Raw genomic sequence first — 24,324 nt, 5'->3', positions numbered from 1 at the left:
CCCCTCCTGTGTTGATAATGACCCCTCCTGTATTGATAATGACCCCTCCTGTGTTGATAATGACCCCTCCTGTGTTGATAATGACCCCTCCTGTGTTGATAATGACCCCTCCTGTGTTGATAATGACCCCTCCTGTGTTGATAATGACCCTCCTGTGTTGATAATGACCCCTCATGTGTTGATAATGACCCCTCCTGTGTTGATAATGACCCCTCCTGTGTTGATAATGACCCCTCATGTGTTGATAATGACCCCTCCTGTGTTGATGACCCCTCCTGTGATGATAATGCCCCTCATGTGTTGATAATGTCCCCTCCTGTGTTGATAATGACCCCTCCTGTGTTGATAATGACCCCTCCTGTGTTGATAATGACCCCTCCTGTGTTGATAATGACCCCTCCTGTGTTGATAATGACCCCTCCTGTGTTGATAATGACCCCTCCTGTGTTGATAATGACCCTCATGTGTTGATAATGACCCCTCCTGTGTTGATAATGACCCCTCCTGTGTTGATAATGACCCCTCCTGTGTTGATAATGACCCTCCTGTGTTGATAGGTTCGAAGCACAATTAATCAAACAACCATTTACAGCTTCTTCGAGAGTAACACTGTCACTTACGACAAACCTTTTTAATTGACGTAATCTCGGAGAAGTCATGTGACTTCCGCCAGGTAACACAGCCACCACACTCGATCTGTCAAGATACATCACCAGGGCAACCTCTCACATCAACGTGGATGTCAGTGCTGCCATCTGCACCATTCCTTCCGGTACAAGCATCATCCAACACAACAGTGTGAAGGGCAGGAAAGCCAACTGGGTGGCCCCGCCTCAATTTAGAGATATATGCTCTTTATTTTAAAAGTATATTTAATTGAAATAACATAATGAAAAACAGACACTGGAATTTAGATATTGTAATTTGCCCGCTTTAATTAAGACAGATAATGCCATTTAGACCGAATCTCTAATCAAATTTAGACTTCTTGAATAGCACGCGACTTTAGACCTCTTGAACAGCACGCGACATTGTCGTTTACAATAACTAGGCAGACAATACCTTGCTCAATCTCGGGTAAATAAATTATTGGCTACATCGTCTCACTATTGAAAAATCTGATTTAGCCTTATAGGCATGGAGAGGAGTCTCCATGTTCTCCCCTCACAGCGTCTCCATGGCAACATCTCCCAGGTGAGAGCAACATTCCCTCCTCAACATCCTTAAGATACAGATCATACACGTAAAATATACATTCCTCAGATGCTGTATGACCCTCACGATTATTATAATAATAATAATAATAATAATAATAATAATAATAATAGAAGAGAGAAGAAGAAATATCCCACAATGAAGGTAGTGCCAATGTCTCATTCTTAGATGTCAGTGTCACAGTACAGAAGAATCAGGTCTGGGACCGGGTCGCGGGGGCGGTGACCGCTGGAAGCAAGCGAATACACACCAGCGGAAACTGATAACCAAGAAAATCAAGCAAATGAAAATATATCACCACACACAAATCTAATATGCCTATGGAACTTACAAATAAAACAAACCAGTTGGAAGTCTTCTACATAGACCTGTGTGATGTACCAGGTACATGGTAGACCTACCTGTGTGACGTCCTTGGTACCTGGTAGACCTACCTGGTGAAGAATCCCTGGTACCTGGTAGATCTGACGCCCAGTAGCTTGTGTGCTTGGCACGTCCCTCAATCTTATCTTCCAAGGACACAGTTAAAAGGAAATTATACAAGGAGACGCCCCGAAGGTGGGTGAGGTAAGGGAGGAACACCGAGGATGAGTGAGGTAAGGGAGGAACACCGAGGATGAGTGAGATAAGAGAGGAACACCGAGGATGAGTGAGGTAAGGGAGGAACACCGAGGATGAGTGAGGTAAGGGAGGAACACCGAGGATGAGTGAGGTAAGGGAGGAACACCGAGTGCGGGGAGAAGCCAGGGAACACCACACGGGAGAGGAAGAAAGTGTGGCTAACTTAGCATACGGGAGTACCTGGAAGAGACAGGGGAGCAGAGAACTTAGAAGTGCACACCAAGGCTATCAACTGAGAAGAATTATTGTGCATTATGCAGATACACGAATCAATGCTAGACCAGCAACACTTACCTGCTAATTCCTTGGTAGACTGAGCTCTGGTGGTCAGTGCCTGCGAAGGTACACAAAACAAAATTATCACTCTCAACTAATACCAATAATCTTATTTATCATTAATAATAATAATAATAATAATAATAATAATAATAATAATAATAATAAACATGTATCAGTACCAGTTACCTTGTGAAATATAAAAATAATAATATACTGTATATAGTTAATGTAGTGGGTAGCCATAAATACTTTGTACCCTGTGGTAACCCTGGTACAGTAGTTGGTACCCTGTGGTAACCCTGGTACAGTAGTTGGTACCCTGTGGTAACCCTGGTACAGTAGTTGGTACCCTGTGGTAACCCTGGTACAGTAGTTGGTACCCTGTGGTAACCCTGGTACAGTAGTTGGTACCCTGTGGTAACCCAGGTACAGTAATTGGTACCCTGTGGTAACCCTGGTACAGTAGTTTGTACCCTGTGGTAACCCTGGTACAGTAGTTTGTACCCTGTGGTAACCAAGGTACAGTAGTTGGTACCCTGTGGTGACCCAGGTACAGTAGTTTGCACCCTGTGGTAACCCTGGTACAGTAGTTTGTACCCTGTGGTAACCCAGGTACAGTAGTTGGTACCCTGTGGTAACCCTGGCACAGTAGATGGTACCCTGTGGTAACCCTGGTACAGTAGTTGGTACCCTGTGGTAATCCTGGTACAGTAGTTTGTACCCTGTGGTAACCCTGGTACAGTAGTTGGTACCCTGTGGTAACCCTGGTACAGTAGTTGGTACCCTGTGGTAACCCAGGTACAGTAGTTGGTACCCTGTGGTAACCCTGGTACAGTAGTTGGTACCCTGTGGTAACCCTGGTACAGTAGTTGGTACCCTGTGGTAACCCAGGTACAGTAGTTGGTACCCTGTGGTAACCCAGGTACAGTAGTTGGTACCCTGTGGTAACCCTGGTACAGTAGTTGGTACCCTGTGGCAACCCTGGTACAGTAGTTGGTACCCTGGGGTAACCCTGGTACAGTAGTTGGTACCCTGTGGTAACCCTGGTACAGTAGTTTGTACCCTGTGGTAACCCTGGTACAGTAGTTGGTACCCTGTGGTAACCCTGGTACAGTAGTTGGTACCCTGTGGTAACCCTGGTACAGTATTTTGTACCCTGTGGTAACCCTGGTACAGTAGTTGGTACCCTGTGGTAACCCTGGTACAGTAGTTTGTACCCTGTGGTAACCCTGGTACAGTAGTTGGTACCCTGTGGTAACCCTGGTACAGTAGTTTGTATCCTGTGGCAACCCTGGTACAGTAGTTGGTACCCTGTGGTAACCCTGGTACAGTAGTTGGTACCCTGTGGTAACCCTGGTACAGTAGTTGGTACCCTGTGGTAACCCTGGTACAGTAGTTTGTACCCTGTGGTAACCCTGGTACAGTAGTTGGTACCCTGTGGTAACCCTGGTACAGTAGTTTGTACCCTGTGGTAACCCTGGTACAGTAGTTTGTACCCTGTGGTAACTCTGGTACAGTAGTTGGTACCCTGTGGTAACCCTGGTACAGTAGTTGGTACCCTGTGGTAACCCAGGAACAGTAGTTGGTACCCTGTGGTAACCCTGGTACAGTAGTTGGTACCCTGTGGTAACCCAGGTACAGTAGTTGGTACCCTGTGGTAACCCTGGTACAGTAGTTTGTACCCTGTGGTGACCCAGGTACAGTAGTTGGTACCCAGTGGTAACCCTGGTACAGTAGTTTGTACCCTGTGGTAACCCTGGTACAGTAGTTAGTACCCTGTGGCAACCCTGGGACAGTAGTTTGTACCCTGTGGTAACCCTGGTACAGTAGTTGGTACCCTGTGGTAACCCTGGTACAGTAGTTTGTACCCTGTAGTAACCCAGGTACAGTAGTTTGTACCCTGTGGTACCCAGGTACAGTAGTTGGTACCCTGTGGTAACCCAGGTATAGTAGTTTGTACCCTGTGGTAACCCAGGTACAGTAGTTTGTACCCTGTGGTGACCCAGGTACAGTAGTTGGTACCCTGTAATAACCCAGGTACAGTAGTTTGTGCCCTGTGGTAACCCAGGTACAGTAGTTTGTACCCTGTGATAACCCAGGCACAGTAGTTTGTACCCTGTGGTGACCCAGGTACAGTAGTTTGTACCCTGTGGTGACCCAGGTACAGTAGCTGGTACCCTGTGGTAACCCTGGTACAGTAGTTTGTACCCTGTGGTAACCCAGGTACAGTAGTTTGTACCCTGTGGTAACTCAGGTACAGTAGTTGGTACCCTGTGGTAACCCTGGTACAGTAGATGGTACCCTGTGGTAACCCTGGTACAGTAGTTTGTACCCTGTGGTAACCCAGGTACAGTAGTTTGTACCCTGTGGTGACCCAGGTACAGTAGTTTGTACCCTGTGGTGACCCAGGTACAGTAGTTTGTACCCTGTGGTAACCCAGGTACAGTAGTTTTTACCCTGTGGTAACCCAGGTACAGTAGTTGGTACCCTGTGGTAACCCAGGTACAGTAGTTGGTACCCTGTGGTAACCCAGGTACAGTAATTGGTACCCTGTGGTAACCCTGGTACAGTAGTTTGTACCCTGTAACCAGGTACAGTAGTTTGTACCCTGTGGTGACCCAGATACAGTAATTTGTACCCTGTGGTGACCCAGGTACAGTAGTTTGTACCCTGTGGTGACCCAGGTACAGTAGTTTGTACCCTGTGGTGACCCAGGTACAGTAGTTTGTACCCTGTGGTGACCCAGGTACAGTAGTTTGTACCCTGTGGTGACCCAGGTACAGTAGTTTGAACCCTGTGGTGACCCAGGTACAGTAGTTTGTGTGTTTGTACCCTGTGGTGACCCATGTTCAGTAGTTTGTACCCTGTGGTGACCTAGGTACAGTAGTTTGTACCTTGTGGTGACCCAGGTACAGTAGTTTGTAACCTGTGGTAACCCAGGTACAGTAGTTTGAACCCTGTAGTTTCAAAACTTACAAAATTAGTAATTAGATCATAATAGCCTATCTGAGGATGTGTTGAGTTCTAGCTCTTGGACCCGCTTCTTAATGCTAAACCAACTCACTAGATCTTGATTTGTCATATCTTGCTTTAATGCTGTAAATTATTCAGTCTGGTCAATTTTTCTACTGTACTGCAGCGGTTTCCTGTCCTCTCGAAGTCTCTATGTATCTAGCCTGAAAAATTTCTCTAAGAATCATTTGTTTTTATGTGCTTTACCTGCGACATACTTTGAGAGTTTTCCTACTGTTGCCGGGCCTTCAGCCAGGCCTCGTCGTTGAGTAACTGGTCGACCAGGCTGTTGCTGTTGGTGGCCCGACGGCCCACATATCCATGTGGATATGTAGTAATATATTACCACTTATGTGGTCATACTGTCTCCCATATGTTAAAAACTCTTCCATAGTCGTCACTGTCTTTAGTCTCCCCTCACAGTGCACAACCCTCACCTCTGAGTCTAGTCCTGTAGCCAACCTTACGACATTTATAAGCTTCTGCATGTTCTAAGTGACATTCCTTGTGCACAAATTATTACTATATTCATAACTAAGCGCCATATCCACAAGCCTTGTGCACAAAGACCCCCCGTAACCCCCCAATTTTTTTTTCTTTCTGAAATCCACTTACTTCAGCTGGGCTGCTGAAGAAATAGTTCCCATCAGCTCCCTCAGATGTTTATTTACAAAACCTTTCCTTTGTTATGTTTGCAGTTTTTTAATCTTCCTGGTGTGTACTTTACCATCCTAATATACTCACAGATTTGAATTTGTGTGGGACTCAAGTCTAAGCTCCTAACCCCACTTTGTAAGTTGTTAGGAAATTACCATGTATACTCTCTCTCGCTCTCTCTTTCTCTCTCTCTCCTTGAAAACTCCTGGCATTCTCAGTGCCAGCTTGCCACTTGAATTTAGTGACCCTTCAAGCGACCACCTGGCCCACCTCCCACACACTCATGCTTCTCTCTCTCTCTCTCTCTCTCTCTCTCTCTCTCTCTCTCTCTCTCTCTCTCTCTCTCTCTCTCTCTCTCTCGACCTATCTGTCTATTTATCTATCTCTATTTCTCTCTCTCTCACACAACACACCTGCAATCACATATAGGCGAGTACAGCCAGGAGCTGTAATTTGACTTCTGCAACCACATGAGCACACACACACACACACACACACACACACACACAGTGAGGGTGGCCAGGGTGATGATGGGTCACACAGAGGTGTGGCGAGAGAGGGAGATGCAGTGAGATACAGTAAATTGGAAGGAGGAGGAAACTCAGGAAGTGAAGTTGACCTTACACAAATAACCAAGTTAACCTTACACAAATAACGAAGTTAACCTTATACAAATAATGAAGTTAACCTTACACAAATAACAAAGTTAACTTTATACAAATAACGAAGTTAACCTTACGTAAATAACGAAGAAAAAAAAGAGAGTAAAGCGATAAGAGGAAGGAGGAATAGGGGAGAACCAACAAGGGACATAAACAGGCGGTCCCTCAGGGATGGGTACTGGGGCCACGACTGTTCCTAATTTAAGATAATGATCTCCCAGAGCGGACAGAGTCGAGTCATGAGTGTGCTTTACATGATATAAAAACATAGGCGAGCAGGAAAAGGTTCCAGGGTGACCTGAACAGGCTTGCAGAGTGGTCAGAGAAGTGGCTAAAGGAACTAAACCCAAACAAGGTAAAGTCGTGAAATTTGAGGAGCGAGAAGTCAAATGTGAAAGTGAAAACTGTCTAGCGAAAGTGAGGGGAAAATGAACTTGCTGCTAACATACAGTAATCTGCAGTGGCCCATCTTTTGTGACCTGTCTCCTGTGACCTATCTTTTGTGACTTGTCTCATGTGACGTATCTTTTGTGACCTGCTCCCTGTGACCAGTTTCGAGTTTTTCCCTTACCCTCGCAGGCCTATCTAGGTACAAACTTTTCTGTTGCTTGCCTCTTCAACCAGAAGGCTGCTGCTGTTGGTCACCCGTTAGCCCACATGACCATCACAGCCTGGTTGATCCGACACTTTGCACAAGTAGTGGTCTGGTTTTTTCTTGAAGACTCCACAAGCTGTGTTTAGTACCCAGTTATCCTGCGAGACTCCACCAGCTGTGTTTAGTACCCAGTTATCCTGCGAGACTCCACCAGCTGTGTTTAGTACCCAGTTATCCTGCGAGACTCCACCAGCTGTGTTTAGTACCCAGTTATCCTGCGACACTCCACCAGCTGTGTTTAGTACCCAGTTATCCTGCGAGACTCCACCAGCTATGTTTAGTACCCAGTTATCCTGCGAGACTCCACCAGATATGTTTAGTACCCAGTTATCCTGCGAGACTCCACCAGATATGTTTAGTACCCAGATATCCTGCGAGACTCCACCAGCTATGTTTAGTACCCAGTTATCCTGCGAGACTCCACCAGCTATGTTTAGTACCCAGTTATCCTGCGAGACTCCAGCTGTGTTTAGTACCCAGTTATCCTGCGAGACTCCACCAGCTATGTTTAGTACCCAGTTATCCTGCGAGACTCCAGCTATGTTTAGTACCCAGTTATCCTGCGAGACTCCACCAGCTATGTTTAGTACCCAGTTATCCTGCAAGACTCCACCAGCTGTGTTTAGTACCCAGTTATCCTGCGAGACTCCAGCTATGTTTAGTACCCAGTTATCCTGCGAGACTCCAGCTATGTTTAGTACCCAGTTATCCTGCGAGACTCCAGCTATGTTTAGTACCCAGTTATCCTGCGAGACTCCACCATTAAAATGGTATAAAATACCGACAGGTTGTTAGGTAAGACACATATGCAACAATTAGGTATCTTTATTATGAAACGTTTCGCCTACACAGTAGGCTTCTTCAGTCGAGTACAGAAAAGTTGATAGAAGCAGAAGAGACTTGAAGTCGATGTAATCAGTCCATCACCCTTAAAGTTTTGAGGTGGTCAGTCCCTCAGTCTGGAGAAGAGTATTGTTCCAAAGTTTGAAATGCTCTTCTCCAGACTGAGGGACTGACCACCTCAAAACTTTAAGGGTGATGGACTGATTACATCGTCTTCAAGTCTCTTCTGCTTCTATCAACTTTTCTGTACTCGACTGAAGAAGCCTACTGTGTAGGCGAAACGTTTCGAAATAAAGATACCTAACTGTTGCATATGTGTCTTACCTAACAAGACTCCACCAGCTGTGTTTAGTACCCAGTTATCCTGCGAGACTCCACCAGCTGTGTTTAGTACCCAGTTATCCTGCGAGACTCCACCAGCTGTGTTTAGTACCCAGTTATCCTGCGAGACTCCACCAGCTATGTTTAGTACCCAGTTATCCTGCGAGACTCCACCAGCTGTGTTTAGTACCCAGTTATTCTGCGAGACTCCACCAGCTGTGTTTAGTACCCAGTTATACTGCGAGACTCCACCAGCTATGTTTAGTACCCAGTTATCCTGCGAGACTCCACCAGCTGTGTTTAGTACCCAGTTATCCTGCGAGACTCCACCAGCTGTGTTTAGTACCCAGTTATCCTGCGAGACTCCACCAGCTGTGTTTAGTACCCAGTTATTCTGCGAGACTCCACCAGCTGTGTTTAGTACCCAGTTATACTGCGAGACTCCACCAGCTATGTTTAGTACCCAGTTATCCTGCGAGACTCCACCAGCTGTGTTTAGTACCCAGTTATCCTGCGAGACTCCACCAGCTGTGTTTAGTACCCAGTTATTCTGCGAGACTCCACCAGCTGTGTTTAGTACCCAGTTATCCTGCGAGACTCCACCAGCTATGTTTAGTACCCAGTTATCCTGCGAGACTCCACCAGCTGTGTTTAGTACCCAGTTATCCTGCGAGACTCCACCAGCTGTGTTTAGTACCCAGTTATCCTGCGAGACTCCACCAGCTATGTTTAGTACCCAGTTATCCTGCGAGACTCCACCAGCTGTGTTTAGTACCCAGTTATCCTGCGAGACTCCACCAGCTGTGTTTAGTACCCAGTTATCCTGCGAGACTCCACCAGCTGTGTTTAGTACCCAGTTATCCTGCGAGACTCCACCAGCTATGTTTAGTACCCAGTTATCCTGCGAGACTCCACCAGCTGTGTTTAGTACCCAGTTATCCTGCGAGATTCCACCAGCTGTGTTTAGTACCCAGTTATCCTGCGAGACTCCACCAGCTATGTTTAGTACCCAGTTATCCTGCGAGACTCCACCAGCTGTGTTTAGTACCCAGTTATCCTGCGAGACTCCACCAGCTGTGTTTAGTACCCAGTTATCCTGCGAGACTCCACCAGGTATGTTTAGTACCCAGTTATCCTGCGAGACTCCACCAGCTGTGTTTAGTACCCAGTTATCCTGCGAGACTCCACCAGCTGTGTTTAGTACCCAGTTATCCTGCGAGACTCCACCAGCTGTGTTTAGTACCCAGTTATCCTGCGAGACTCCACCAGCTGTGTTTAGTACCCAGTTATACTGCGAGACTCCACCAGCTGTGTTTAGTACCCAGTTATCCTGCGAGACTCCACCAGGTATGTTTAGTACCCAGTTATCCTGCGAGACTCCACCAGCTGTGTTTAGTACCCAGTTATCCTGCGAGACTCCACCAGCTGTGTTTAGTACCCAGTTATCCTGCGAGACTCCACCAGCTGTGTTTAGTACCCAGTTATCCTGCGAGACTCCACCAGCTGTGTTTAGTACCCAGTTATCCTGCGAGACTCCACCAGCTATGTTTAGTACCCAGTTATCCTGCGAGACTCCACCAGCTGTGTTTAGTACCCAGTTATCCTGCAAGACTCCACCACGTTTGTTTAGTACCCACTTATCCTGCAAGATTCCAAACTAGAGTGTATCATGTTCACTGTAGAAAAGATCGTTCAAGGATTGGCACTCTATCTTAAAGCTGTGTTCAATATATATCGTTCAAGGCCCCGTAATAGGACATTATTGTTATTACATTCACTGGGGAGGGTTAAATCCGTAGGGGTCATAAAGCGCCTGGAGGAATGAACGGCATTCAGACTCGATTCAAGGCACTGGAGCACACGTCGCATTCTTTATCCGTAATGAGACATTTAGTGAAGTCTGTGCGCAGAAACTCGCGCATTTTCTATCTTTCCTCCATCACAGAAAACGGATAAAAGCGAAGGAAAACCCCAAACAAAATTGCCGCACTGAGGTCAAATGACTCATTACTCAATATTATTATTATAATCAAAAAGAAGCGCTAAGCCACAAGGACTATACAGCTCATTACTCAATAGCGCGGCGTCTCAAGTCTTCCTTCCGCTGTACACTTAAGTTACTCCTGGAACTCTTACGTGACGATATTCACCCTTCTATTATACGTCATCTCAGGACACCAATTTAAACACTTCACACTGACATTACTGGGTAATCCTACTTCCGATCTGAAGCTGTTTCTTTTTGAACTCTTTTAAGTGATGATAACCACATGTAATCCATGGTATTAATGTCAAAAGTAAATAACAAAAAGGCACAATACCGTGACTGGAACGATACACAAATACTACTACTACTACCTCCACCTCTTCCTGCCTATATATAGCCGTCCTGCTCCACCTCTGTTAGTGTGACCGAAACGTCGTCGTAAGCTTCTCTCTTTTATGTGCGGGTTATTTGTGTGTCAAAAGTAAAAATCATAAGAGCTAGGACTCGAAGCAATGGTTTCAACTTGGAAAAAAATAGATTTAGAAATGATATAGGAAAGCACTGATTTGGCAAAAAGAGTTGTGGATGAGTGGAACAAACTCCCAAGTAACATTATTGACGCTAAAACGTTCTGTTGTTATAAAAATAGGTTAGACATATACATGAGTGGGTGTGGGTGGGTGTGAGTTGGACCTGACTGGACTGGGCCACTAGGTAACTTAGGCTTGCCTAGCATGAGCCAGTAGACCTGCTGCAGTGCTCCTTCTCTCATATATTTTTAACTGATATCATTTAGATGAGGGATGTCTATTTATATATTTGTTTCATGTTCCAAGACATATCACTTTCAGCTCTGAGTTGCCATCCTCCCTCCAGGACTCTCCCACACTGGGTCATCTCACATTTTTGTGATACAGAACATCCCTCAGTTCGGGCTAAGAATGATGAAAACAAGTTGACACAAGACTTAGAGTTGCCAGGTGGGTAATGATGTTTGAAGTGATCCACCAGCTCCTGGGCCACAAGCAGAAAAAGAGAAGAAGTAAAAGAGAGAGAACTCTCGGGTTACCAGATAGAAGGAAACGCAAAGTACAAACGCTGGCACACAGATGGTACTGACATGCACTCACCCAGGGATTAACCTATAATGTTAAGTGTTGCCAGGCTCTTGATTATGTTATGTTTGGAATATAATCAAATAAAAACTAATTATTTCTTGAATTATAGAGACTATAAATCTTCCTAAATTACTAAACACAGTGGCTGGTTGTTAAAGCGGGCAACACCTACTTACTACTCGGAAAACACCTACTAACTTCTCGGGAAAACACCTATTTACTGCTCGGAGAACGGTGCAACAGTTTCCAATCGTACCAGGATCAAACTCTGGACCCTCAATTACAAGTATAAGGCACTACCACCTGAGCCACCTGTCCTGATTTCCGAGGTTTTCCTCTTCAGAAAATATGAAGAAGAAAACACAGTATTGGATCCACTAAGCCGCACCACTGATGAACATATTTAAGACCTGTGACCTTGGTATCCATCCTGAAGGTTTCCAATACAAAATGTCTGCAAAACATTTACTTTATATTACAAACGAATTTCTTGATTTTGCGTGATAAAGAGGTGATGACATACACATGAAACAGCACCGGTCCTAATACTAATTCTTGTGTAACCCCACTCGCTACATGCACCCATTCCTATACCTCTTCACAGACACTCGTTGTTTCCTTCCTGTCAAGTATGCCTTCATCCACACGGTAGTGCTTTCCCAGTCATTCCTGCCTGTTCCTGTAGCTTTTGTACCAGTCTCTTGTACAGTACTGTCAAAAGTCTCCCTACAGACTGGGCAGGCGATGCAAAATGCCCCCAATAAAAAGTAGGGGCGCCATTGGTACACTAAGGGAAAACACCATAAGTGTCCGGGGCCCAAAACTGTTTAACAGCCTCCCATCAAGCATTAGGGGAATTGCCAATAAACCCCTGGCTGCCTTCAAGAGAGAGCTGGACAGATACCTAAAGTCAGTGCCGGATCAGCCGGGCTGTGGCTCGTACGTTGGACTGCGTGCGGCCAGCAGTAACAGCCTAGTTGATCAGGCCCTGATCCATCGGGAGGCCTGGTCATGGACCGGGCCGCGGGGGCGTTGATCCCCGTAATAACCTCCGGGTAACAGTCCAGAGTATATGTGTGTGCATGCACTATACATGAATGTACTCACCGGCGTCTCTCCTGAAGAGTCCTCTGAGGGCGTGGTGGGCGGGGTGTGGGCGGTGTTAGTGTGAGTGGAGCGGGTCTCCAGGGTGGGGGCAGAGCACGCCTTCCCCTGAGATGGGTGCTGGTGAGAGGAGGAGAGAGACAAGTGACGGGGTCGCGGGGGTTTTGACGGAGCGATGGGTGGCTTGTCCTCCGTCAGGGTGGGTAGCGTAGGCGCCGAGGGCGTGAAGTGGGAGCGGGAGGTGAAGGGGAGAGGAGGCAGGGTGGCCTCACTACACACTATGCGTAGCACGCCCGCCATGGGCGTGATGGGCGCGTCGAGGCGGGGCTCGCTGTGTGTGTGTCTCACGGAACGTTCCTCTGTCCGCCCGTGACGGTGCTCCTCGCTGATCTCGCGGAGGCTGTCGTGGCCGCCTACCTCGAGGGCGTGAGAAAGCGTGGGCGGCTCGGGATCAGTCTGGGTGGTCTGGTCCTCCCGTCGCACCCACTGCTCTTGTTGCCGCGGGCGTGGGCGCCGCCTGCGGTAGTGCGTGCTGTGCTCGCTCTCCCTGCAGCTGCGGTTGTACGGGATGTACCGTCGGATCTGTCGTTCGAAGCTGTTCTCCAGCCCCGTGTCCTCCGAGGAGAGGTTGGAGCCTGAGAGGTCGAGGGCTGCCTGCAGGTGCGGGCTGAGTGACGGTCTTGTTGACACCGTCCCGATCCCAGACTCCCCGTTGATGTCCAGTGTGTCTAGCGACTCCGACAGCGACAGCGAGGAGTCGTCGCGAGGCAGGGACGCGGGTGTGGGTGGCGGTGACGAGGAAGAGACAGAGACGCCCGCAGACCAGTCGTCATCATCGTCGTCATCGTCTTCTTCATCCTCACCGTAGTCGTCTTCGGTGGCACTGAGTGCCAGAGACGAGGCGCAGGGCTCCATCGATGCCAAGTCGTCACAGCCACAATCACTGAGCCAGGTGTCAGACGACGCCCTGGAAGCGGGCGGGGGCGTGGGTGAGGGCGTAGTCTGAGTACATGCGTCCAGCACCACAGTGGGTGAAAATGAGAGGTCATGGATGGTGGTGGAGGCCGGGGTGGAGGCCGGGGTGGAGGCAGGAGTGGAGGCAGGAGTGAAGAGTGGTGACGGAGGGATGTAAGGAAGAGAGACCTCCCTGGACGAATGATCAACACTGCCGTGGCGGATCCTAGACTCCACAGCTCGCAGGAAGTCGTCCAGGGCCTCAGGATGATGCTGCAACGACAGGTTGTGTTAACATAAAGGAACAACAACACAGAAATACTGATATGCAGTGTTCCCTATTACACGAATCATTTAATGGGCACCGTAAATACGCTGTGTAGGAAGAACACAAAAACTATTCCAAGCGCACAAAACACATAGAAACTTATCTAAGTAAAACACAATGTATATTTGCAAATTCAAACAGATGCACACTCACACATGCATACACAGGAGCTGAGTCTCGACCCCTGCAACCACAATTACGTGAGTACACGACGGTAACAAACACACAAGAGGCCAAGTATGCATCGACAAATGCATCTGACAGATAGTACCTAACCCCCCCACACACACAATAAATATTACAAATAAATAAACATCGTAAATGTAGATAACAATACAACTTCGAGAAATATATTGCACACCAGTGCAAGAGGAAATGTTGTCTATCATGAAAAAAACAGTGTATTGTGGCTGAGCAAGATACATTATCAAACGAGGAAGAAGTGATTTTTATTATGAATGAGGCTCCTTAAGGGAGGTCCCTCATGACGGTGAAGGGCTCTTGATGCGAGGACTCGGGCTTGTCTTTCCCTAGTGCTGTATGATAACTATGCAACTGGCACTCCACATGAATGTAATAAGAATAATTTATGACCAAGACTGACAGAGAGAGGAGACCACACACACACACACACACACACACACACACACACACACACACACACACACACACACACACACAGCTTTAAGAAAAGGTATGATACAGCTCACGGAGCTAGAAGAGTGACCGGGTAGCGGCCAGGTGAAGAGGCGGGGCCAGGAGCTGTGACTCGACCCCCGCAACCACAACTAGGTGAGTACACACACACACACACACACATGGTACACACACACATGGTACGTGGCGAGGTGTCAGAGTGGGCACCTGTGACCAGCGGGGTCTCACAGGGGTCAGTCCTAGGACCAGTGCTGATTCTGGTATTTGTGAAAGACATGACGGAAGGAATAGACTGAAGTGTCCCTGTTTGCTGATGACGTGAAGTTGATGAGAAGAATTCATTCGATCGAAGACCAGGCAGAACTACAAAGGGATCTGGACAGGCTGCAGACCTGGTCCAGCAATTGGCTCCTGGAGTTCAACCCAACCAAGTGCAAAGTCATGAAGATTTGGGAAGGGCAAAAAAGACCGCAGACAGAATACAGTCTAGGGGGCCAGAGACTACAAACCTCACTCAAGGAAAAAGATCTTGGGGTGAGTATAACACCAGGCACATCTCCTGAAGCGCACATCAACCAAATAACTGCTGCAGCATATGGACGCCTGACAAACCTCAGAACAGCATTCCGACATCTTAATAAGGAATCGTTCAGGACCATGTATACCGTCTACGTTAGGCCCATATTGGAGTATGCGGCACCAGTTTGGAACCCACACCTAGCCAAGCACGTAAAGAAACTAGAGAAAGTGCAAAGGTTTGCAACAAGACTAGTCCCAGAGCTAAGAGGTATGTCCTACGAGGAGAGGTTAAGGGAAATCAACCTGACGACACTAGAGGACATAATAACGACATACAAAATACTGAGAGGAACTGACAAGGTGGACAAAGACAGGATGTTCCAGAGATAGGACACAGCAACAAGGGGACACAGTTGGAAGTTGAAGACACAGATGAATCACAGGGATGTTAGGAAGTACTTCTTCAGCCACAGAGTAGTCAAGAAGTGGAATAGTTTGGGAAGCGATGTTGTGGAGGCAGGATCCACACATAGCTTTAAGCAGAGGTATGATAAAGCTCACGGTTCAGGGAGAGTGACCTAGTAGCGACTAGTGAAGAGGCGGGACCAGGAGCTTGGACTCGACCCCTGCAACCTCAACTAGGTGAGTACACGCACCATCAACTTCTCAACAGTACTGATGAAAACCTTCCACCCTCCCTTCTCCAACACTCTATCCTTCCACATCCACCTTCATTTACCATTCTACTTCTCTCATATCCAGCTCTCCTGCCCTCCCTCCCTTCTACACCTTCCATCTCTCTCTCTCTCTCTCTCTCTCTCTCTCTCTCTCTCTCCCTGTCCATACCCACCTCCGTCTTCCCTCCAACATCCATCTCTCCTACCTCCTCCATCACACTACCTCTTCCATCACACTACCTCTCCAAATACAGCTTTACCTCCATATTGCTCACACAGCCACCTTTCACATTTTATTTACACCTGATGTAGAGACCACACAACACACCTGGTGTAGAGACCACACAACACACCTGGTGTAGAGACCACACAACACACCTGGTGTAGAGACCACACAACACACCTGGTGTTGACAGACCACACAACACACCTGGTGTTGACAGACCACACAACACACCTGGTGTTGATAGACCACACAACATACCTGGTGTTGATAGACCACACAACATACCTGGTGTGGAGACCACGCAAAACACCTGGTGATGATTGACCTGGGCTACACCACAATGCACTGACACACACACACACACACACACACACACACACACACACACACACACACACACACACACACACACACACACACACACACACACACACACAAAGGGAAGGCACTACAATGGATCAGGGAATACCTGTCAGGAAGACGAGTCATGGTACGTGGCCAGGTGTCAGAGTGGGCGCCTGTAACGAGCGGGGTGCCACAGGGGTCAGTCCAAGGACCGGTGCTGTTTCTGGTAATTGTGAACACCATGACGGAAGGAATAGACTCCAAAGTGTCCCTGTTTGCAGATGATGTGAAGCTGATGAGAAGAATTCAATCGGACGAGGACTAGGCAGAACTACAAAGAGATCTGGACAGGCTGCAGGCCTGATCCAGCAACTGGCTCCTGGAGTTCAACCCCACCAAGTGCAAAGTCATGAAGACTGGGGAAGGGCAAAGAAGACCACAGACGAAGCACAGTCTAGGGGGCCAGAAACTACAAACCTCACTCAAGGAAAATGATCTTAGGGTGAGTATAACACCAGGCACATCTCCTGAAGCGCACATCAAACAAATATAACTGCTGCAGCATATGGGCGCCTAGCAAACCTCAGAACAGCATTCCGACATCTTAATAAGGAATCGCTCAGGACCCCCCTGTACACCAGTATGGGCCTAACGTACACTGTATAGGGGGTCACAGTTGAAAGTTGAAGACTTAGATGAATCACAGGGATGTTAGGAAGTATTTATTCAGTCACAGAGTTGTCAGGAAGTGGAACAGTCTGGGAAGTGATGTAGTAGAGGCAGGATCCACATATAACTTTAACCCTTAAACTGTCCAAACGTGGATCTACGTTCGCTCGCGTAGCGCTCCGAACGTAGATCTACGTTTTTTTTTTTAACATGCTTACAGATGGAGAAAATCAAGGTCGGAGAGCTACGCACGTAAACGTGAATCTGCCTTTGAACAGTTTAAGGGTTAAGAAGAGGTATGATAAAGCTCGTGGAGTGGGAAGAGTGACCTAACAGCGGCCAGTGAAGAGGTGGGACCAGGAGCTGTGACTCGACCCCTGCAACCACAACTAGTGAGTATAACTAGGTGAGTACACACACACACACACACACACACACACACACACACACACACACACACACACACACACATATCTTAGCAAGATTTCACTGTTCCCATTTCTACTCTCAAGCACACGACATAATCTTCAAATCTTTGACCATATAAAGGTTGTGACCTCAACTGAACACCTCGAACGCCTCCATAAAACTGTTTACAAATTACTTTTATGTTCGTGTGTACATTACATTTACTTATACAGAAAATATTATTGTTTAGTTATGAGATGAGAGAGGGAATTCTTTCAAACGTCGGGTTTAATAACGATGTACATTACATCAATAGTTTTACTATGGTGAGCGAAAATGAATGACGTCTTAGACCACTAGACCACACAATCCTCAACAATGGTGCATCTAGCCAAGCTAGATGTTGTATCCACCATCGAAAGACATACGGTGGTGTGGACGCCTCTGAGCTAATTTCATTCTACTCCCTGTTTGTGTACTAGCTAAAAAATAATATAATATGCTGCTTGTTAAGGATTGTGTGGTCTAGTGGTCTAAGGCGTCATGCATTTTCGCTATATATATATATATATATATATATATATATATATATATATATATATATATATATATATATATATATATATATATATATATATATATATATATCGTGCCTAATAGGTAAAACTGGTCAATTAGCAAGAACTCATTTAAAATTAAGTCCTTTCTAAAGTTTTCTCTTATACGCTTAAAGATATATTTTTTTCATTGATGTTAATGTAAAGATTTATAATTCAAGCGCAATTTATTTTAGCCTACTCCAAATAAATATATTTTAGATACGTTTATAATAATTTAATACCAAACAAACGCAATGAAATATATTTTTTTCGTTAGTTTCAGAATGATTTTTGTGAAATCATTTTCGTTTGTCTTATATGGCAAGATGAGCGTTGCTATTTAAGCCAAGATCGCAAGTTTTACATATTCCGCACGACACACACACACACACACACACACACACACCTGACGACACTGGAGGACAGGAGAGATAGGGGGGACATGATAACAACATACAAAATACTGAGAGGAATTGACAAGGTGGACAAAGACAGGATGTTCCAGAGATTGGACACAGTAACAAGGGGACACAGTTGGAAGCTAAAGACACAGATGAATCACAGGGATGTTAGGAAGTATTTCTTCAGCCACAGAGTAGTCAGTAAGTGGAATAGTTTGGGAAGCGATGTAGTGGAGGCAGGATCCATACATAGCTTTAAGCAGAGGTATGATAAAGCTCACGGCTCAGGGAGAGTGACCTAGTAGCGATCAGTGAAGAGGCGGGGCCAGGAGCTCGGACTCGACCCCCGCAACCTCAACTAGGTGAGTACAACTAGGTGAGTACACACACACACACACCAAGGTATGTTGTTCAACTTACCGACTGTGTGGCGGAGTTCACTAGCTTGATGTGATTATTTAGAGAGGAGCGCGTCTCGTCCAAGGAGTAGCTACGATACCTTGGAGGAGGCCGCAGAAGGTCGCTCTCGAACTTGTCTCTCGCTTCGTCCCTCCTCCAGCAGCACGCCGCTGAGCCCTTCACACTGCTTGAGAGGTCTGTCACACCACTGTCCTTCGTGTCGCTCCGTCCAAACATCTGTCTCGTTGGTGTGACGTCACCCTTGGTGTCTCCGTCGTGAAGGGTAATATTGCCCAGGTGGACACACAGAGAGTCATGAGCTGCGTCCACTGGTTCCTCCGTTGCAAGTTGCGTCGTCACTTCCTCGTCTCTCGAATCACTGACGTGCACTTCCGACTTATCGCATATGGTACTTATGTCACTACTTTCATTCGTGGAGCTGAAAGAAAGGTTGCTCTTGTGTCTATCTTTCCTGCGGTCTTCGGGAATACACACGGAAAAGATGATGTCCGCGCGGTCTTGAAAGCCTGCGGGAGGCAGCTGCAGTACTCCAGTGACTGGGGAGGGCATCCTCTCCTTCGATGCCTTCATCTGAGACAGATGTGTGTCGCTGCATGACTCTCTTGCAACACCTGCCCCTCCTTTCCTTTCATTCATGATCACGTCTTCTTCTTCGTAGGGCCAGCCCTTGAAGGCTAGGTCTTCGGATGTGAAGGGGACGGTCATGGCAGTAGGATCGAAGAACACGTCGGGGGAGAGATACTGTTGGGCTACGGGGGACGAGGGCCATGAGTCGCACTCTGAGTGGTCCGGGTGGACACTCAGGTGCGACAGGGAGGAGAGGGACGAGTTAAGTGAGCGGGAGGAGGTGACACTGGCGGAGGCGGGGGAGGTGGGTCTCACTACACTCCCAGTGATGGGCTTCTCCTCCAACTCTACCTCCAGTTCGTCAGCCGGGGGCAGAGTCTCCCAGGACGAGGTGTTAAACATCGGGGCGGGCACCGTCAGCAGAGATAGACTGCCGAAGGCCCTCGGAACGGGCAGTGTGTGTCTGCGACCGTCCAGATGACCTGGCAGACCTAATACACTTAGCAGGGAAGGTTCACTCTTCCGTCCCATCCCGACCCCTTCTCTGTTACACGACACTCTCTCACTTGTCATTTCTCTCTCAACGGGAGACATCTCACACAAATACACTTCGTCAGAGTAACTTGTATTTACAGTATCAGGGGGAGTTACACACACAGACACACTGTCCCTACACTGAGCATCAACTTCATCTCTCGTACCTTCGTTCTCGGGCACCGCTACCCCAGAAGGTGACGACACCGCTGATGCTTCACCCTGACTCGGCAAGTCCTCCTGTTTGGAGTTGTCTTGTGGTGCGGAGGCAGCCATCTTGGCGTAACACCGAGGACAGGTGGCTGGGTCACAGGGTCGGTCAGTGAGGCTGCAGGCGCCCTCCTCATCCGCCCACTCCCACGTCTCACTCACGCCCTTCCCCAGGTCCTCCGGAGTGAAAGCTGAGGAACCGTTATTGCCGAAGAAGTTTTCGGAAACTCTGCGAAGCTTGGCAAAGTCGGTAGAGTTCGTGGCCTCGGCCCAGCCATTAGCTAGACCACCGCTGCCGCCGTTTATCTGGTACCGCTCCACAAGACCAGGCCGAAACTGCTCGTTGTCTTTTTCCCCGTAGCCCGTCTTCCTAGTCTTGCCGTAGCGCCCCTCCGGCAAGCTCCTTTCAGCCATGTCCGAAGGGGCTCGGGGCACGGAGGGCACATCCCGAGGCTCGGAGTGAGAGACAGTGTAGAGGGCAGATTGGCTGGCACTGCTCCCTACATGGACGGGCGTGGGTGGTGACCTGGCGTGGGTGCCATCCATAGAAGACAGGTGGTGTAGCGCCCAGGGGCTAAGTCCTGCCCCCTCGTCCAAGGAGTGTGAGCGTGAGAAGCGAGGGTTGACCCGCAGCAATTGACAACTGACGTCTGTATCATCTGGGTGGGCGGAGGAGACGCGGTAGGTGACGGCGCCGGCGCCGCTAAGACTGACGCTGCGGTGACCGCTACTACGAGGCAGTGTGTAGGTCTTGAAGGCCGCTGACCGCTCCCCCGCCCACGCCTCGCCCCGACCTGCACTTTGAGTGGCACCCATTTTGTCGGTGAGGGCAGGAGTGGCCTGGCTTACTGTGTGTCGTGGTACACCATAATTCTGGTCACTTATTGACCTCTCACGCTTTCCACCGTGGCAGTTTCCAGGGCTGTCAGAGGCTCTTCCAAGCTCGTGCCCTCCGTCGCTCAAGAAGCTCTGGAAGCGGAAATCTAGAGAGCCGTTGGCGGTATCTGGCGGAGGAGTGTGGCTGTGTAGAGCACGGATCTCTTCCTCCACCAGGGAGTGGAAGTCCTTCAGCAGACCCGAGGACCACTGCTGCAGGAGTGGGTCTGTCCGGGGCTGCCAAGGTGGCGGCGAGGAGCCACCATTGCGAGCACTACCGAGGGCTGGCGCGGAGACACGACGGTTCTTCCTGACGAAGCTGACGCCGCCTCGGCGTCTGGGTAGTGGGGGCGGGGTGGACGCCTCACGACGCCAGACACAGCCACCTTCCCACTTACCACCATTAGAGTAAACTTTGCGTATTTTAGACGGGGATCCCTGTCCGTCCGCCAAAGGTGGGCGTGCGGGCGTGCGTGGGCGTGGGTGGTTCTCCTGGTCGTCTGGCCTCTCTTCTTTCTCGCCGAACACTGAGTTGATCTCCTCCTGAAACACGAAAAAAGCAAGTTAATCTTAACTCAACAAGTTCATCACTTTCCAGTCACTACATCAACATCTTGCCACCGCTACATGATCCCCTAAAATAATTAATAATAATAATAATAATAATAATAATAATAATAATAATAATAATATAACCCAACAAAGTACAACAGCAGAAATGACGTAGTGATAATTTAGATTTTGCTCCTATGGAAGAATATATTAGCCAATGCCACTTATTATCTTCATATATATTACCGTTCATCCTAGTTAAATGGCTATAACCTTCACTGTTTATGATCACAGGCGTCTGGGGATCATTTCTCAAGTGAATATCCCAGTAAAACCATTCAAATATGATTAATAAATATTAGACAGTGCTGTGGGGGATGTGAAGGAGTGTAGGTCGTGTGTGTGTGTGAGGGATGTGAAGGAGTGTAGGTCGTGTGTGTGTGTGAGGGATGTGAAGGAGTGTAGGTCGTGTGTGTGTGTGAGGGATGTGAAGGAGTGTAGGTCGTGTGTGTGTGTGAGGGATGTGAAGGAGTGTAGGTCGTGTGAGTGGGATGTGAAGGAGTGTAGGTCGTGTGTGTGTGAAGGATGTGAAGGATTGTAGGTCGTGTGTGGGGGATGTGAAGGAGTATAGGTCGTGTGAGGGATGTGAAGGAGTGTAGGTCGTGTGTGGGGGATGTGAAGGAGTGTAGGTCGTGTGTGGGGGATGTGAAGGAGTGTAGGTCGTGTGTGTGTGAGAGATGTGAAGGAGTATAGGTCGTGTGGGGGGATGTGAAGAAGTGTAGGTCGTGTATGGGGAGGATGTGAAGGAGTGTAGGTCGTGTGTGTGTGAGGGATGTGAAGGAGTATAGGTCGTGTGGGGGGTTGTGAAGGAGTGTAGGTCGTGTGTGGGGGATGTGAAGGAGTGTGGGTCGTGTGTGGGGGATGTGAAGGAGTGTAGGTCGTGTGTGGGAGATATGAAGGAGTGTAGGTCGTGTGTGGGGGATGTGAAGGAGTGTAGGTCGTGTGTGGGAGATGTGAAGGAGTGTCGGTCGGGTGTGGGAGATGTGAAGGAGTGTAGGACGTGTGTGTGTGAAGGATGTGAAGGATTGTAGGTCGTGTGTGGGGGATGTGAAGGAGTGTAGGTCGTGTGTGGGAGATGTGAAGGAGTGTAGGTCGTGTGTGGGAGATGTGAAGGAGTGTAGGTCGTGTGTGGGAGATGTGAAGGAGTGTAGGTCGTGTGTGGGAGATGTGAAGGAGTGTAGGTCGTGTGTGTGGAGATGTGAAGCGATGTGAAGGAGTGTAGGTCAAGGAGTGTAGTCGTGTGTGAGGGATGTGAAGGAGTGTAGGTCGTGTGTGTGTGTGTGAGGGATGTGAAGGAGTGTAGGTCGTGTGTGGGGGATGTGAAGGAGTATAGGTCGTGTGAGGGGGATGTGAAGGAGTGTAGGTCGTGTGTGGGAGGGATGTGAAGGAGTGTAGGTCGTGTGTGGGGGATGTGAAGGAGTGTAGGTCGTGTGTGGGATGTGAAGGAGTGTAGGTCGTGTGTGGGGGATGTGAAGGAGTGTAGATCGTGTGTGGGGATGTGAAGGAGTGTAGGTCGTGTGTGGGGGATGTGAAGGAGTGTAGGTCGTGTGTGTGTGTGAGCGATGTGAAGGAGTGTAGGTCATGTGTGTGTGTGAGGGATGTGAAGGAGTGTAGGTCGTGTGTGGGGGATGTGAAGGAGTGTGGGTCGTGTGTGGGGAGGATGTGAAGGAGTGTAGGTCGTGTGTGTGTGAGGGATGTGAAGGAGTATAGGTCGTGTGGGGGGTTGTGAAGGAGTGTAGGTCGCGTGTGGGGGGGTGTGAAGGAGTGTAGGTCGTGTGTGGGGGATGTGAAGGAGTGTAGGTCGTGTGTGGGAGATGTGAAGGAGTGTAGGTCGTGTGTGGGGGATGTGAAGGAGTGTAGGTCGTGTGTGGGAGATGTGAAGGAGTGTAGGTCGTGTGTGGGAGATGTGAAGGAGTGTAGGTCGTGTGTGGGAGATGTGAAGGAGTGTAGGTCGTGTGTGGGAGATGTGAAGGAGTGTAGGTCGTGTGTGGGAGATGTGAAGGAGTGTAGGTCGTGTGTGGGAGATGTGAAGGAGTGTAGGTCGTGTGTGGGAGATGTGAAGGAGTGTAGGTCGTATGTGGGAGATGTGAAGGAGTGTAGGTCGTGTGTGGGAGATGTGAAGGAGTGTAGGTAGTGTGTGGGGGATGTGAAGGAGTGTAGGTCGTGTGTGAGGGATGTGAAGGAGTGTAGGTCGTGTGTGGGGGATGTGAAGGAGTGTAGGTCGTGTGTGGGGGATGTGAAGGAGTGTAGGTCGTATGTGGGAGATGTGAAGGAGTGTAGGTCGTGTGTGGGGGATGTGAAGGAGTGTAGGTCGTGTGTGGGAGATGTGAAGGAGTGTAGGTCGTGTGTGGGAGATGTGAAGGAGTGTAGGTAGTGTGTGGGGGATGTGAAGGAGTGTAGGTCGTGTGTGGGGAATATGAAGGAGTGTAGGTCGTATGTGGGAGACGTGAAGGAGTGTAGGTCGTGTGTGGGGGATGTGAAGGAGTGTAGGTCGTGTGTGGGAGATGTGAAGGAGTGTAGGTCGTGTGTGGGAGATGTGAAGGAGTGTAGATGTGAAGGAGTGTAGGTCGTGTGTGGGAGATGTGAAGGAGTGTGGTCGTGTGTGGGAGATGTGAAGGAGTGTAGGTCGCGTGTGGGGGGGTGTGAAGGAGTGTATGTGAAGGAGTGTAGGTCGTGTGTGGGGGATGTGAAGGAGTGTAGGTCGTGTGTGGAAGATGTGAAGGAGTGTGTGTGGGAGTGTAGGTCGTGTGTGGGGGATGTGAAGGAGTGTAGGTCGTGTGTGGGAGATGTGAAGGAGTGTAGGTCGTGTGTGGGGGATGTGAAGGAGTGTAGGTCGTGTGTGGGGGAT

General features: G+C 48.5%; 1 protein-coding gene across 9 annotated transcripts in view; it reads right to left on the bottom strand.

Moving 5' to 3' along the window:
• Positions 1-24,324, bottom strand: part of LOC128693242 (uncharacterized) — a 664,368-nt gene that overhangs the window by 336,256 nt on the left and 303,788 nt on the right. For all 9 annotated transcript variants that reach the window (XM_070089334.1, XM_070089338.1, XM_070089339.1 and 6 more), the window contains 3 exons: positions 18,678-21,407; positions 12,478-13,701; positions 2,131-2,170 (listed from right to left, as the gene is read on the bottom strand). In XM_070089334.1, the coding sequence (XP_069945435.1) occupies positions 2,131-2,170; positions 12,478-13,701; positions 18,678-21,407 (3,994 nt within the window). The remainder of the gene's footprint in view (positions 1-2,130; positions 2,171-12,477; positions 13,702-18,677; positions 21,408-24,324) is intronic.

Source organism: Cherax quadricarinatus, chromosome 28 (genome assembly GCF_038502225.1).
Source record: "Cherax quadricarinatus isolate ZL_2023a chromosome 28, ASM3850222v1, whole genome shotgun sequence".
In the NCBI taxonomy this organism is placed as follows: Eukaryota; Metazoa; Arthropoda; class Malacostraca; order Decapoda; family Parastacidae; genus Cherax; species Cherax quadricarinatus.
This window is presented reverse-complemented; position numbering and strand designations above follow the sequence as displayed.